Source organism: Orbicella faveolata, unplaced genomic scaffold (assembly GCF_042242905.1).
Source record: "Orbicella faveolata isolate gen_17 unplaced genomic scaffold, um_ofav_v1 contig_25, whole genome shotgun sequence".
Taxonomy (NCBI): domain Eukaryota; kingdom Metazoa; phylum Cnidaria; class Anthozoa; order Scleractinia; family Merulinidae; genus Orbicella; species Orbicella faveolata.
The window spans coordinates 26,187,719-26,204,049 of NW_028301553.1; the positions used below are offsets into that span (position 1 = coordinate 26,187,719).

At 41.4% G+C, this 16,331-nt stretch overlaps 2 protein-coding genes across 2 annotated transcripts; one reads left to right on the forward strand and one right to left on the reverse strand.

Annotated features, from left to right (window-relative positions):
- Positions 1–686: 686 nt before the first annotated feature.
- On the reverse strand, positions 687–5,933 carry LOC149109669 (uncharacterized). The gene is made up of 2 exons (XM_089294118.1): positions 2,760–5,933; positions 687–1,472 (listed from the first exon to the last, which is right to left on the reverse strand). Exon 1 carries the CDS (start codon positions 5,526–5,528, stop codon positions 2,763–2,765), a length of 2,766 nt encoding a protein of 921 aa, XP_089150244.1. The 5' UTR covers positions 5,529–5,933; the 3' UTR covers positions 687–1,472; positions 2,760–2,762.
- An 829-nt stretch (positions 5,934–6,762) lies between these two features.
- LOC149109670 (uncharacterized) lies at positions 6,763–12,665 on the forward strand. The gene is made up of 2 exons (XM_089294061.1): positions 6,763–10,587; positions 11,880–12,665. The coding sequence occupies exon 1, from the start codon at positions 7,099–7,101 to the stop codon at positions 10,582–10,584; it is 3,486 nt and encodes a 1,161-aa protein (XP_089150187.1). The 5' UTR covers positions 6,763–7,098; the 3' UTR covers positions 10,585–10,587; positions 11,880–12,665.
- The last annotated feature ends 3,666 nt before the right edge of the window (positions 12,666–16,331 follow it).

Here is a 16,331-nt window from a genome sequence, read left to right on the forward strand (position 1 = left end):
TTCGCCTACCACTAACACTACGATTTCGCTTTGAAAATCGTTTTCTAAAATGCTCTTTAATTCTATCTTCAGAAACGTTAACGTTACTTTACTTTGCATCACGAATACGCCCACAATCATGTATGCTACATCTCCTGAAAAGTGAAGTTTTCAATCGGGGCGGGGGGGAGGGTGGGGGACTCGGCCCCCTCTTTCTGAATTTTCTGGATCCGCCCCTGCTTGTAGTGCCTTTTAACGTTCTTTAAACTTTTTGGCCCTGCATGCATGCATTGAATGCGAATTAAAAACCTTTTAGAGACTAAAGAGAAGTCTCTATCAAAGTAGGAACTTTTATTTTGACATGTTATGCAAAGTAAAACAGTTAGCCGTTCGAAACGATGAAGAGTTAAACAAACTTCTTGCTGGTATGACCATCGCTCAGGGTGGAGTTCTTCCCAACACACAAGCAGTGCTTTTACCCAAGAAGGCGGAGAAGAAACAACATTAAGCTCCCAGCTCAATAACAAACTCAAAACGGCTCTTTTACTGAGGAGCCACCAAATGTGGACGAAAGTCATGTTCCAATACAAAGAAGAGCGGCCTCATAGCAATGCAACAAAAGCTACGAAACTTTCGAAATCAATGTAAAGTTGAGCTACCACACATACAGAAAAAAACAAGGCGTACAATAATCAGGCATGCGCGCGTTCGTTTTAAACTGAAAGGCAAGTTTATTATATTTATCAGCTTAAAAGTATCAGATAAAAGTAACTTAAAACAGTCTTAGCGATTCTTAGCGCTTACTCGCCGACACAGCCGTAAAAACAGTTACTCTAAAAACCGTTAGTCTTAAACCACAATAGAAATCACTAGAATAGTCCCAAAAGAATGCTCCCTAAGATTTTGTACCCAAAAATGATCGGGAATGTTTGTTACTGAATGTTCTCGCCAAGCAACTAACATTACTTGCAATAGGTATACCTGCACCGTTAATCTACAATTTTTGAAAACCTGTTGTAACTTCACAGTCAATCTACATCAGGCTAACCAGTATTTTTAAAATCTGAAATATTTCAAATGTAACATTTACGCTACGCTGTTTGAATATTGACAGTGACATTTCAGAAGTCTCGAGGAAAATGACCAGTAGTTTTTCGACGAAAGAAACGTACGGCTTTTCCTTTTCATGTAAAGATATCGGGTATTCGGGAACTATCAAATACTTTGTGTCTATGAAGAGTTTTTTTTTTTTTTTCAATCGATGCGTACTTTTCGGAGAAATTAACATTTTAGGAAAATTCTCGAAGCTTCCTTTGAAAGGCCGGAAGTTAAAAACTGGTCTCGCGTGACTTAGATTGACCGTATACGCTAAAATTATGGGCTCCTCTTTGAATTGTTCGCGAGCGCTATAATAATTCGAAAGAACTACATTCTATTCCTTAATTGAATACAACTGGTGGGCAATATGATCCTTTCCTCAGCGTAGCGTGAACCTGAAAAAAAAAAGATTAAATGTAGTTTTCAAATTAACTTTCCGAGAAAAATGACATATTCAGGTATCCGGAACGACAATAATTAAAGACGACGTTTGGCTAAGGAGGTATACAACTGTTTGTTTTGATAGAATAATTATCTGTTCAGATTATCTTTGTGGAAAGAGTCATGTCGAACATTTGTAATTCTAGGAACGTAATTTCTTTAAAGTCCATCGTTGAAATCCGTGACCAGACTAACTGGTTTTTCTCGGAAAGGCAACTGACATCGCTTGGAAATTCGAGGAATTAGATTCTGTTGAATAAAACTCCCTGAGATTTAAATTTTCGGCTGGAAATTCCGAACACATTAGTCCGTGTCACTTCGGTCAAAGAAACCTTTAACAGGCCGTAAATTATCTTGGTACACAAGAAGCAAGGGAATCAGTATTGTACTTAAGTGTAGTTCCTAGGTGCCCTGGCTAAAGTTTGATTATCTCAAGTTACACTATCCGGTAGGAAAAGCCTTTTGATCCCTTTACAAGAGTTTCATAGGAGCTATTATCAAAAGGTGTTAGAGCGATTTTCAATTAAAATTTACTAGCATTCGTTTTGCGGTAGAGTGCTCCACTTTCACAAACAAAATCATTGAAAGTAAAGCCAGGCCCAAACAAAAAAATGTGTATTTGAAATGTTGTGTATATTTTAACGAGTGTGACCTGTATCTTCTTCGAGATGATGTTCATTAGGTTGTTTTACTTCGATAGATGTACAGATGGCCGGGAAAAATTACGCTGGTTTTAGTCCAAAGATCGTCAAATGAAGAGTTGCTCTAGAATCCGTTAGTGAAGAACTCTTACCGATAGACATAAAAGAGAAACATAGAAGGATTATCCAAATTTTAAAAAGTTGAAGATGGCCTTCCATGCATAAAAACTTAAAGTAGCCATTTTGAGATGGTATGCCTCCTCGGGAGATAAAATATGCCAGTTTTAGGCACAAATTTGAGCTGCCGAATGAAAATTTCCCTTAGGAGTCTGATGCAATGTTAGACGTCCCCCCTCCCCCCTCCCCCCCCCCCGCCTCAAAAGCACTACAAAGCACTACAAAGCACTACAAATAAGAGAACTTTGTAACCCTAGAACTTAAAATGAAGAATCTTGTAACTAACTATTTTTATTTTTCTTTCTGGTTGCTGTTGTATTTTGTTTCGTTTTTGAATTTTTATTTAGCGATTCTGCATTTAGGTAACACCATCTATATGGGAATACCAATAAATTGTTGTTGTTGTTGTTGTTGTTGACATACCGTTTACATTAGCTTAGCCTTGTGAAGAAATGTTTTCAAATGAAGAAGCATCTCAGTGCCGGTTTCGTCAAGAATGCCTGTTTCCAACTGGACTTTCTCAAGATCCTGCACCGACTGGTTCAAATACTTAGCGAGCTCTGCACTCCGCTCTACGCTGCCTGTGTTTGCATGGAACGCCACGAGACCAGTCGCCACATAAGCAGCATGGAAAGACTTATCGTATCCTCTTTTCTGACGCCGTATGGCTGACACAGCCATGGACTTTGGTACGAGAGAAACATCAGTGTACATACCACGAACCATTTCAGCGATGAATAGCGTAGTATGGATATATTCGTGAACCATCTGTTCTGCCAAGAAGGGAATGGACCAGTCGCCTCCTTTGCTAGGGTCAAGCCAGATCAGACCGACAGCTGAGGATACAGTCCCACCAAGGTGTCCTTTCTCTGCTGCTTTGTAGTAGCCAATGCAAGCCACGACCTGCCGCATACTCTCGTAAAGAACACTGTCTGCGTTGCGAATGAAATTGAGTGCTTGAGCAGTTTTCTCGGTGATTTTCTGCTGCTCGCTTTCGCTGAAGATATGATTTCCGTTCAGAATGAACTTCTTGGGATTCACCAACAGCCCTGCTTTGTACATGGACTCCACCACGTCGCTGTCTTCAAAACTCAGCACGATTCTTTTTTCGTGAACAGGGATGTTCAACCCCTGTATCAGCTTTAGTTTCTCATAGAAGTGTGTTTTTACTTGATTGGTGTTAGCATTTCCACCCAGAGTCAGGATAGCACGTAGTTGGTTGTCTTTGTTAATTGTGTAGTTGAAACACCAAAATCTCCTGAATAAGGTTTTCGTAAAACCAAGATACGGCTCGGGTTCAAATACTCTGAGAAGACTTGGATTTTCCTCAAATTCTCCATGGCTTTCTCCCATCAAAGAAAGCCATGATACGGATTCTGGAATCCTGTTATGGATATTTTTCGGGGAGAGCGAAAAGCAAATGTCTGAACTGGTGTTACTATTAGTACTGGATTCCTTTCTCATCAGACAGGGTTGGCCAGCATCAGTACTAGGTTTGTCTTCAACTCTCATCAGATAAGGTTGGCCAGCATTAGTACTGGGTTTGTCTTCAACCCTCATCAGATAGGGTTGGCCAGCATTAGTACTGGGTTTGTCTTCCACTCTCATCAGATAGGGTTGGCCAGCATTAGTACTGGGTTTGTCTTCAACCCTCATCAGATAGGGTTGGCCAGCAGTTGTATTGGGTTTGTCTTCCACTCTCATCAGCCAGCGATTGTCAGCATCAGTACTGGGTTTGTCTTCCACTCTCATCAGATAGGGTTGGCCAGCATCAGTACTGGGTTTGTCTTCCACTCTCATCAGATAGGGTTGGCCAGCAGTTGTACTGGGTTTGTCTTCCACTCTCATCAGATAAGGTTGGCCAGCAGTTGTACTGGGTTTGTCTTCCACTCTCATCAGCCAGCGATTGTCAGCATTAGTACTGGGTTTGTCTTCCACTCTCATCAGATAAGGTTGGCCAGCATCAGTACTGGGTTTGTCTTCAACTCTCATCAGCCAGCGATTGTCAGCATTAGTACTGGGTTTGTCTTCCACTCTCATCAGATAGGGTTGGCCAGCAGTTGTACTGGGTTTGTCTTCCACTCTCATCAGCCAGCGATTGTCAGCATTAGTACTGGGTTTGTCTTCCACTCTCATCAGATAGGGTTGGCCAGCAGCTGTACTGGGTTTGTCTTCCACTCTCATCAGCCAGCGATTGTCAGCATTAGTACTGGGTTTGTCTTCCACTCTCATCAGCCAGCGATTGTCAGCGTTATGAGTACTGGGTTTATCTTTAACTCTCATGAGATAAGGTTGGCGTGCATTTAATCTAGATATAGAGATATCTGTGCCTTGCGTTTTCTGTGATGGTTGGGTGGCGCACGTGAGAACGCGATATTGAAGGTTAAGTCGTCCATGCAAATTTCCAAGTTCCTTCTCCCACCATTCGGGAACGCTGGACTCCAGAACTTGCACACCGTGATATAGGTAGGCTCCGTTGAATAAAAGAACATCCCCCGAGTCCAGCAGAATGTCAGTGTCGTGATATCGTTCCCTGTTGTTCGGATGGTGATAAATAAAGCGGGCCGTAGTGCCAAGTGAGATCGAAAGAACCCACTCAGCGCTTGACGTTTTGTTAGCTCGATCCCACGTCCTGTCTAGATGCTTCCGCAAGTACCCGTTTTCGTTATACCAGACACCATGTACTGCAGGAAAGCTGGGCATTTTATCGGAGTTTAGTTTAAGATTTTGATCAATGTAACCAGGGTTAACTTGTTGGATGTTCGTCAGCTGTTCGGCAATTTCTGAGAAAAGCGTGGACCCCAGTTTTTGAAGATACTCGTCCTTTCGGTCTGACATTGTGGAGGTGAATAGAACACATCTGTCTTCAGCACAAAGTGACTGGTCCGTTTGTTTTCCGTCGGCTTTTACTGAAGAAACAAACCGGGAAAATAACCGTATCTGGTCGTGTTTAGAAAGTGCTTGCTTCATCAGTATGACTTCATGTGGAAGGTAAACAAACGACGCATCTTTACGGTTCGATGAAAACCTGATTTTCTCGACTCTTTGTGCCCAGTTTCGCTTGAAATGCTGTTCAGCGTAACGACAGACATTTCCTGATACACCAGAAGGACATGTTCCTAGGCAGAGACTGGCAAATGTGCACAGTGTAAATACTCTCAGAAACGAGCAGTACACAGTGGTGGCCGCCATAATGGCTGGGACAAGACAAAGTAGAGATCGCCAGCACTCACACCTTAAAAATCAAACACTTCCCTCACAACAGACTTAAGAAACATAGCAACCAATCAGCTCTCGTTTACAACGAACGTCCAAGAACCTGATTGGTCGATACTATGGCAACGACAAACTGAATGACAGGTAAACACAGTTACGTCACTCGGAGGCCTATTTTTACCGTTCCAAAACCTTTCCCAGAAAAGCGGCTCCTTGTTGACTCGTCATGAAAAAAACACGATACAGCTTGTTAGCAAAAAAATGTCGTGCCTGATAATCGAGCGTTTGAAGCTTGACAATCAGGTCAATATTAATCTCTTTACATTCAAAGTTCCTTGAAGAATTGCTTCTCGTAACAGAGAACAGATTTTAACTAACGTAGTTATGTGGGGTGCCAATTGCGACAAAATAGATCATTATCCTTGTGATTGATCTTTTTTTGAAATATGTATACACACATTACTTTGCTTGATATATAGGTCAGAGCTTGTGAGACACACAAATCATCACATGTGTCATGATCATGATCATGTGATGATCATGTGATCATGATCATGATCATGATCATGATCATGTGATCATGTATCATGTGTGATATAGATTATAATTTTGAAGTTCGTGATATATGCAAATCTCTATCGCACTCAAAATTCGCGGAAAAATGGCTACTTGTGACAAACAATAATATACAAGAAGATCTGTTAGATCTTATAACCGCGCTTTTAAAATTTAACTGTTTGCTCAGCACTCTCGTCGGAACGCATAGTGCTGAGCAAACAGTTAAATTTTAAAAGCGCGGTTATAAGATCTAACAGATCTTCTTGTATATTATTGTTTGTCACAAGTAGCCATTTTTCCGCGAATTTTGAGTGCGATAGAGATTTGCATATATCACGAACTTCAAAATTATAATTTGTATCACACATGATACATGATCACATGATCACATGATGATCACATGATCATGATCATCACATGATCATGATCATCACATGATCATGATCATCACACATGTGATGATTTGTGTGTCTCACAAGCTCTGACCTATATATCAAGCAAAGTAATGTGTGTATACATATTTCAAAAAAAGATCAATCACGAGGATAATGATCTATTTTGTCGCATTTGGCACCCCACATAACTACGTTAGTTAAAATCTGTTCTCTGTTACGAGAAGCAATTCTTCAAGGAACTTTGAATGTAAAAAGATTAATATTGACCTGATTGTCAAGCTTCAAACGCTCGATTATCAGGCACGACATTTTTTTGCTAACAAGCTGTATCGTGTTTTTTTCATGACGAGTCAACAAGGAGCCGCTTTTCTGGGAAAGGTTTTGGAACGGTAAAAATAGGCCTCCGAGTGACGTAACTGTGTTACCTGTCATTCAGTTTGTCGTTGCCATAGTATCGACCAATCAGGTTCTTGGACGTTCGTTGTAAACGAGAGCTGATTGGTTGCTATGTTTCTTAAGTCTGTTGTGAGGGAAGTGTTTGATTTTTAAGGTGTGAGTGCTGGCGATCTCTACTTTGTCTTGTCCCAGCCATTATGGCGGCCACCACTGTGTACTGCTCGTTTCTGAGAGTATTTACACTGTGCACATTTGCCAGTCTCTGCCTAGGAACATGTCCTTCTGGTGTATCAGGAAATGTCTGTCGTTACGCTGAACAGCATTTCAAGCGAAACTGGGCACAAAGAGTCGAGAAAATCAGGTTTTCATCGAACCGTAAAGATGCGTCGTTTGTTTACCTTCCACATGAAGTCATACTGATGAAGCAAGCACTTTCTAAACACGACCAGATACGGTTATTTTCCCGGTTTGTTTCTTCAGTAAAAGCCGACGGAAAACAAACGGACCAGTCACTTTGTGCTGAAGACAGATGTGTTCTATTCACCTCCACAATGTCAGACCGAAAGGACGAGTATCTTCAAAAACTGGGGTCCACGCTTTTCTCAGAAATTGCCGAACAGCTGACGAACATCCAACAAGTTAACCCTGGTTACATTGATCAAAATCTTAAACTAAACTCCGATAAAATGCCCAGCTTTCCTGCAGTACATGGTGTCTGGTATAACGAAAACGGGTACTTGCGGAAGCATCTAGACAGGACGTGGGATCGAGCTAACAAAACGTCAAGCGCTGAGTGGGTTCTTTCGATCTCACTTGGCACTACGGCCCGCTTTATTTATCACCATCCGAACAACAGGGAACGATATCACGACACTGACATTCTGCTGGACTCGGGGGATGTACTTTTATTCAACGGAGCCTACCTATATCACGGTGTGCAAGTTCTGGAGTCCAGCGTTCCCGAATGGTGGGAGAAGGAACTTGGAAATTTGCATGGACGACTTAACCTTCAATATCGCGTTCTCACGTGCGCCACCCAACCATCACAGAAAACGCAAGGCACAGATATCTCTATATCTAGATTAAATGCACGCCAACCTTATCTCATGAGAGTTAAAGATAAACCCAGTACTCATAACGCTGACAATCGCTGGCTGATGAGAGTGGAAGACAAACCCAGTACAACTGCTGGCCAACCTTATCTGATGAGAGTGGAAGACAAACCCAGTACTAATGCTGGCCAACCCTATCTGATAAGAGTTGAAGACAAACCCAGTACTGATGCTGGCCAACCTTATCTGATGAGAGTGGAAGACAAACCCAGTACTGATGCTGACAATCGCTGGCTGATGAGAGTGGAAGACAAACCCAGTACTGATGCTGGCCAACCCTATCTGATGAGAGTGGAAGACAAACCCAGTACTAATGCTGACAATCGCTGGCTGATGAGAGTGGAAGACAGACCCAATACAACTGCTGGCCAACCCTATCTGATGAGAGTTGAAGACAAACCCAGTACTAATGCTGACAATCGCTGGCTGATGAGAGTTGAAGACAAACCCAGTACTGATGCTGGCCAACCTTATCTGATGAGAGTGGAAGACAAACCCGGTACTAATGCTGGCCAACCCTATCTGATGAGAGTTGAAGACAAACCCAGTACTGATGCTGGCCAACCTTATCTGATGAGAGTGGAAGACAAACCCAGTACTAATGCTGACAATCGCTGGCTGATGAGAGTGGAAGACAAACCCAGTACAACTGCTGGCCAACCTTATCTGATGAGAGTGGAAGACAAACCCAGTACAACTGCTGGCCAACCCTATCTGATGAGAGTGGAAGACAAACCCAGTACTGATGCTGACAATCGCTGGCTGATGAGAGTGGAAGACAAACCCAGTACAACTGCTGGCCAACCCTATCTGATGAGGGTTGAAGACAAACCCAGTACTAATGCTGGCCAACCTTATCTGATGAGAGTGGAAGACAAACCCAGTACTAATGCTGGCCAACCCTATCTGATGAGAGTGGAAGATAAACCCAGTACTGATGCTGACAATCGCTGGCTGATGAGAGTGGAAGACAAACCCAGTACTAATGCTGACAATCGCTGGCTGATGAGAGTGGAAGACAAACCCAGTACAACTGCTGGCCAACCTTATCTGATGAGAGTGGAAGACAAACCCAGTACAACTGCTGGCCAACCCTATCTGATGAGAGTTGAAGACAAACCCAGTACTGATGCTGGCCAACCCTATCTGATGAGAGTGGAAGACAAACCCAGTACTGATGCTGACAATCGCTGGCTGATGAGAGTGGAAGACAAACCCAGTACAACTGCTGGCCAACCCTATCTGATGAGGGTTGAAGACAAACCCAGTACTAATGCTGGCCAACCTTATCTGATGAGAGTGGAAGACAAACCCAGTACTAATGCTGGCCAACCCTATCTGATGAGAGTGGAAGATAAACCCAGTACTGATGCTGACAATCGCTGGCTGATGAGAGTGGAAGACAAACCCAGTACTAATGCTGGCCAACCCTATCTGATGAGGGTTGAAGACAAACCCAGTACTAATGCTGGCCAACCTTATCTGATGAGAGTTGAAGACAAACCTAGTACTGATGCTGGCCAACCCTGTCTGATGAGAAAGGAATCCAGTACTAATAGTAACACCAGTTCAGACATTTGCTTTTCGCTCTCCCCGAAAAATATCCATAACAGGATTCCAGAATCCGTATCATGGCTTTCTTTGATGGGAGAAAGCCATGGAGAATTTGAGGAAAATCCAAGTCTTCTCAGAGTATTTGAACCCGAGCCGTATCTTGGTTTTACGAAAACCTTATTCAGGAGATTTTGGTGTTTCAACTACACAATTAACAAAGACAACCAACTACGTGCTATCCTGACTCTGGGTGGAAATGCTAACACCAATCAAGTAAAAACACACTTCTATGAGAAACTAAAGCTGATACAGGGGTTGAACATCCCTGTTCACGAAAAAAGAATCGTGCTGAGTTTTGAAGACAGCGACGTGGTGGAGTCCATGTACAAAGCAGGGCTGTTGGTGAATCCCAAGAAGTTCATTCTGAACGGAAATCATATCTTCAGCGAAAGCGAGCAGCAGAAAATCACCGAGAAAACTGCTCAAGCACTCAATTTCATTCGCAACGCAGACAGTGTTCTTTACGAGAGTATGCGGCAGGTCGTGGCTTGCATTGGCTACTACAAAGCAGCAGAGAAAGGACACCTTGGTGGGACTGTATCCTCAGCTGTCGGTCTGATCTGGCTTGACCCTAGCAAAGGAGGCGACTGGTCCATTCCCTTCTTGGCAGAACAGATGGTTCACGAATATATCCATACTACGCTATTCATCGCTGAAATGGTTCGTGGTATGTACACTGATGTTTCTCTCGTACCAAAGTCCATGGCTGTGTCAGCCATACGGCGTCAGAAAAGAGGATACGATAAGTCTTTCCATGCTGCTTATGTGGCGACTGGTCTCGTGGCGTTCCATGCAAACACAGGCAGCGTAGAGCGGAGTGCAGAGCTCGCTAAGTATTTGAACCAGTCGGTGCAGGATCTTGAGAAAGTCCAGTTGGAAACAGGCATTCTTGACGAAACCGGCACTGAGATGCTTCTTCATTTGAAAACATTTCTTCACAAGGCTAAGCTAATGTAAACGGTATGTCAACAACAACAACAACAACAACAATTTATTGGTATTCCCATATAGATGGTGTTACCTAAATGCAGAATCGCTAAATAAAAATTCAAAAACGAAACAAAATACAACAGCAACCAGAAAGAAAAATAAAAATAGTTAGTTACAAGATTCTTCATTTTAAGTTCTAGGGTTACAAAGTTCTCTTATTTGTAGTGCTTTGTAGTGCTTTGTAGTGCTTTTGAGGCGGGGGGGGGGGGGGGAGGGGGGAGGGGGGACGTCTAACATTGCATCAGACTCCTAAGGGAAAATTTTCATTCGGCAGCTCAAATTTGTGCCTAAAACTGGCATATTTTATCTCCCGAGGAGGCATACCATCTCAAAATGGCTACTTTAAGTTTTTATGCATGGAAGGCCATCTTCAACTTTTTAAAATTTGGATAATCCTTCTATGTTTCTCTTTTATGTCTATCGGTAAGAGTTCTTCACTAACGGATTCTAGAGCAACTCTTCATTTGACGATCTTTGGACTAAAACCAGCGTAATTTTTCCCGGCCATCTGTACATCTATCGAAGTAAAACAACCTAATGAACATCATCTCGAAGAAGATACAGGTCACACTCGTTAAAATATACACAACATTTCAAATACACATTTTTTTGTTTGGGCCTGGCTTTACTTTCAATGATTTTGTTTGTGAAAGTGGAGCACTCTACCGCAAAACGAATGCTAGTAAATTTTAATTGAAAATCGCTCTAACACCTTTTGATAATAGCTCCTATGAAACTCTTGTAAAGGGATCAAAAGGCTTTTCCTACCGGATAGTGTAACTTGAGATAATCAAACTTTAGCCAGGGCACCTAGGAACTACACTTAAGTACAATACTGATTCCCTTGCTTCTTGTGTACCAAGATAATTTACGGCCTGTTAAAGGTTTCTTTGACCGAAGTGACACGGACTAATGTGTTCGGAATTTCCAGCCGAAAATTTAAATCTCAGGGAGTTTTATTCAACAGAATCTAATTCCTCGAATTTCCAAGCGATGTCAGTTGCCTTTCCGAGAAAAACCAGTTAGTCTGGTCACGGATTTCAACGATGGACTTTAAAGAAATTACGTTCCTAGAATTACAAATGTTCGACATGACTCTTTCCACAAAGATAATCTGAACAGATAATTATTCTATCAAAACAAACAGTTGTATACCTCCTTAGCCAAACGTCGTCTTTAATTATTGTCGTTCCGGATACCTGAATATGTCATTTTTCTCGGAAAGTTAATTTGAAAACTACATTTAATCTTTTTTTTTTCAGGTTCACGCTACGCTGAGGAAAGGATCATATTGCCCACCAGTTGTATTCAATTAAGGAATAGAATGTAGTTCTTTCGAATTATTATAGCGCTCGCGAACAATTCAAAGAGGAGCCCATAATTTTAGCGTATACGGTCAATCTAAGTCACGCGAGACCAGTTTTTAACTTCCGGCCTTTCAAAGGAAGCTTCGAGAATTTTCCTAAAATGTTAATTTCTCCGAAAAGTACGCATCGATTGAAAAAAAAAAAAAAACTCTTCATAGACACAAAGTATTTGATAGTTCCCGAATACCCGATATCTTTACATGAAAAGGAAAAGCCGTACGTTTCTTTCGTCGAAAAACTACTGGTCATTTTCCTCGAGACTTCTGAAATGTCACTATCAATATTCAAACAGCGTAGCGTAAATGTTACATTTGAAATATTTCAGATTTTAAAAATACTGGTTAGCCTGATGTAGATTGACTGTGAAGTTACAACAGGTTTTCAAAAATTGTAGATTAACGGTGCAGGTATACCTATTGCAAGTAATGTTAGTTGCTTGGCGAGAACATTCAGTAACAAACATTCCCGATCATTTTTGGGTACAAAATCTTAGGGAGCATTCTTTTGGGACTATTCTAGTGATTTCTATTGTGGTTTAAGACTAACGGTTTTTAGAGTAACTGTTTTTACGGCTGTGTCGGCGAGTAAGCGCTAAGAATCGCTAAGACTGTTTTAAGTTACTTTTATCTGATACTTTTAAGCTGATAAATATAATAAACTTGCCTTTCAGTTTAAAACGAACGCGCGCATGCCTGATTATTGTACGCCTTGTTTTTTTCTGTATGTGTGGTAGCTCAACTTTACATTGATTTCGAAAGTTTCGTAGCTTTTGTTGCATTGCTATGAGGCCGCTCTTCTTTGTATTGGAACATGACTTTCGTCCACATTTGGTGGCTCCTCAGTAAAAGAGCCGTTTTGAGTTTGTTATTGAGCTGGGAGCTTAATGTTGTTTCTTCTCCGCCTTCTTGGGTAAAAGCACTGCTTGTGTGTTGGGAAGAACTCCACCCTGAGCGATGGTCATACCAGCAAGAAGTTTGTTTAACTCTTCATCGTTTCGAACGGCTAACTGTTTTACTTTGCATAACATGTCAAAATAAAAGTTCCTACTTTGATAGAGACTTCTCTTTAGTCTCTAAAAGGTTTTTAATTCGCATTCAATGCATGCATGCAGGGCCAAAAAGTTTAAAGAACGTTAAAAGGCACTACAAGCAGGGGCGGATCCAGAAAATTCAGAAAGAGGGGGCCGAGTCCCCCACCCTCCCCCCCGCCCCGATTGAAAACTTCACTTTTCAGGAGATGTAGCATACATGATTGTGGGCGTATTCGTGATGCAAAGTAAAGTAACGTTAACGTTTCTGAAGATAGAATTAAAGAGCATTTTAGAAAACGATTTTCAAAGCGAAATCGTAGTGTTAGTGGTAGGCGAACTGTTAACAGAGTCATTGCATTTCATTTATACATCCAGTATTAATCAAAATAAATCACTGCAGTGGATTGATAAATGTCATCCTTCTCTAGTTTCGTTTGGCGTACTCGTCAACAACTGCGTTATAATTTAAAGCTATGTCTTGTGTGGACATTGGGGTAGAGGCTTGAGCTGCAGGCTTTCAATGTCTCTTGCAGTATCGGGGGTTTTACGGTAGCGTTGTTCGTAAAGATAAAAGCAAGAATTTACACATATTTCAAGACAGGGTATAATCGGTTTTTTCAGCTTATCACAATTTCACAATAAGCTTGGTAACCCATGTAGAGCATTAACGCAGAATAACATACCAGAAGCACTTCCACAGCTCCAGCTCCCGCGACACACTGCTTGGGGACGGCAGATCAGGGGAATAATGCTGAATAAGTTTCTCTTGAGAAGACTCGTTAAACTGCTGTAAGTTGGCAGGTATCGGTAGCAGTCCAAGCAATGCCGCTTCTGATAGTCCATTAAAGCGGGTATTTATTTGCTCTAACAAGTTGTCAAGGGAGGGAACAAATATTGCCTGGCGAAAGTAGGCGACTGGTGTCCTGGCATTGGTGTTTTTTCTTAATATCTGCCTACCACAAGTTCGAGGGATGCTTACCTTGACGTTTGCCTTCTTAGCCATCTTCTTGATCTTTTCATACACAGAACTTGCAAATGCTGTTTTAGCATTCTTGCGCATACCTTTCATCTGTTCTTTCACAACGTTAACATGCTTGTTGCCTCAATAACATCCAGTGTGGAACCCTGTGACGAACGGCTGAGTCTTACTGTGAAACGTTCTAGAGGGGAAACGTTACTTATCATAAAAACACCGAATGATAATCAAGCTTGCTCTTTAAAACTCGCTTTCACCTGGCACAAGTAGAAACAACTGATCCATTCTTGAAACATCATCAGCAAAGTGTTATTGCTATAATGATTCTAATCGTTTCTGTCAGAATTTTCTATCGAGAAATTAACTCAGGATTATAAATCAATTTACGCAAAACCTTTTGCGACAAATCATTACATTGAGTGCTTTAATATAAGCTAAAGTTTAATATTTTCACTTCATTTGCCTTTTTGCTGGGGCGGATGATCACCAAACAAAGTCTCCAAGGCAGAGCTCGAACGTTGCCCGCCAACAGACAGATACACATCTAAAAAAAACCCGATTACGTTTAACTTAGGTCAAATAAGTAACGTACTCACCTGGTTCACGATGAAATGTAAACAGTGTCTTCTTTGCTTTCCTCGAAAACTTCAGAAAAATATGTCACTCTTCAGCAGTGCAGCAAGGGACACGGCGTGACAATATTCGTGTCCAGTGTTCCTCGTCATTTCAAACCGAAAGAAACGCATGTTACATTTGGCGTTAACAATTAGCGCGAATTTTAATTTTTGGGTTACCTTTGTTTTAATATTTGATAATATACTATAATAGTTAACACAAAATATATTTTAAATAAGGAAAGCTCCGAAAATGAATAAAACTGAAACCTGATTGTATAATTATAACAACACTCAAAGGACGGTTTGAAGGGTCGGGATAGTACAAAAACGTTTTGAAAATAGAAGGAAAAAAAGGGGGGCCCCGACCCCCTCGGCCCCTCCCCTAAATCCGCCTATGACAAGGAAAAGGGGGTCGTGCCAAGAACACACAGGCTGAAGGGTACAAGACCTCACAATTCATATCCCTTTGAGGTGAGAAATAATCCTTGAGTTATCACAGAATTGAAATGGGATAAGTAAATCCTGTTCATCTAAATAAATGAAATTACAAAGATCGGTGTGTGGAACAGAAGGGGAGGGGATAAGGACAACGACAGACTGAGGAGAAGGCAAATAGTGCAGAAAAACATTACAAAGGCAAATTAGCATAAAAGTTTATTTGATAAGATAGATATTTACTCTATATTGTCTTCCATCACCAAGCCCTTTATGAATCTAATTCTTGTTATTTCTTATCAGGTGATTGAAAATGTGGTCAAATTTCTTAAAAGCTATGCTACAGAGACTGGTCTCCCAATGCCAGCAGCTCCCTCTGGGTGTAACAACTAGCCTCCAATTTATCTACGAACATCCGACTCTAAATTTGCTGTTTTCAAAAAATATGTAGATGCCTAGGTTTAACTCTTTCCAAGTCAATTCAGAATAGTTGTTTGCCACATATTCGGTAAATGGAGCCCCGCTCTGATGTTTGTCATAAGTGCAATAATTATAGGAAGCTAATTATGGATCCTGTAATGGAGGAAGACAAACTCACACACACTGAAACTTACAATACCTATGTGCGGAAGGCCAGACTGGAGCATGAATTCTACAACACCTGCATTAAGTCATCTGTGGATGAGCTAGCTTCACTACCCAGGTCTCCGTCTGGTCCCAGCAACGATGCAGATGTTCACATTACACTTTTGATTTTGCCATGAGTTTTTGTTTGCCCCATCAGTGCCTGCAGATGGGGCCTCTTTATTTCCTTACAACTCTCAAGGTACATTTCTTTGGCATCTGCTGTGAGGCTGCAAAGAAACAAATTAATTTTTTTTTATTTCTTGAAGGTGATAGCATTGGTACAGATGGGAAAAAGAGCCACAGGCCACAAATTGTAATTAGCATGCTGCACCATTACTTACGTAAATTATTTTAGTTTAGAGGAGAAAAAAGCTGTATTTCATGCTGAAAATTGTGGCGGGAAAAATAAGAACAAATCTGTGATACATTACTTCACATGGCGGGTTGGAAAGGGACTACACCAGGAAATTAATTATCACTTTATGGAACCAGGGCACACTAAGTGCGTCTGTGATGGTTGCTTTGGGAAAATAAGACAGTTGCTCAGGAGAAGTGATGTCGACACACCTTCTCAGCTGAGTTCTAAAATAGAACGTTCTGCAGGAATTATTTCCAGTGTTTTGTATAGGGATAGTTATGGGGGAGGGACAAATTTCCAGTGG

What these genes read in the sequence shown, in the direction of transcription:
- LOC149109669 (XM_089294118.1), bottom strand. Translation starts at nt 5,528, where the DNA reads ATGGCGGCCACCACTGTGTACTGCTCGTTTCTGAGAGTATTTACACTG.
- LOC149109670 (XM_089294061.1), top strand. Translation starts at nt 7,099, where the DNA reads ATGGCGGCCACCACTGTGTACTGCTCGTTTCTGAGAGTATTTACACTG.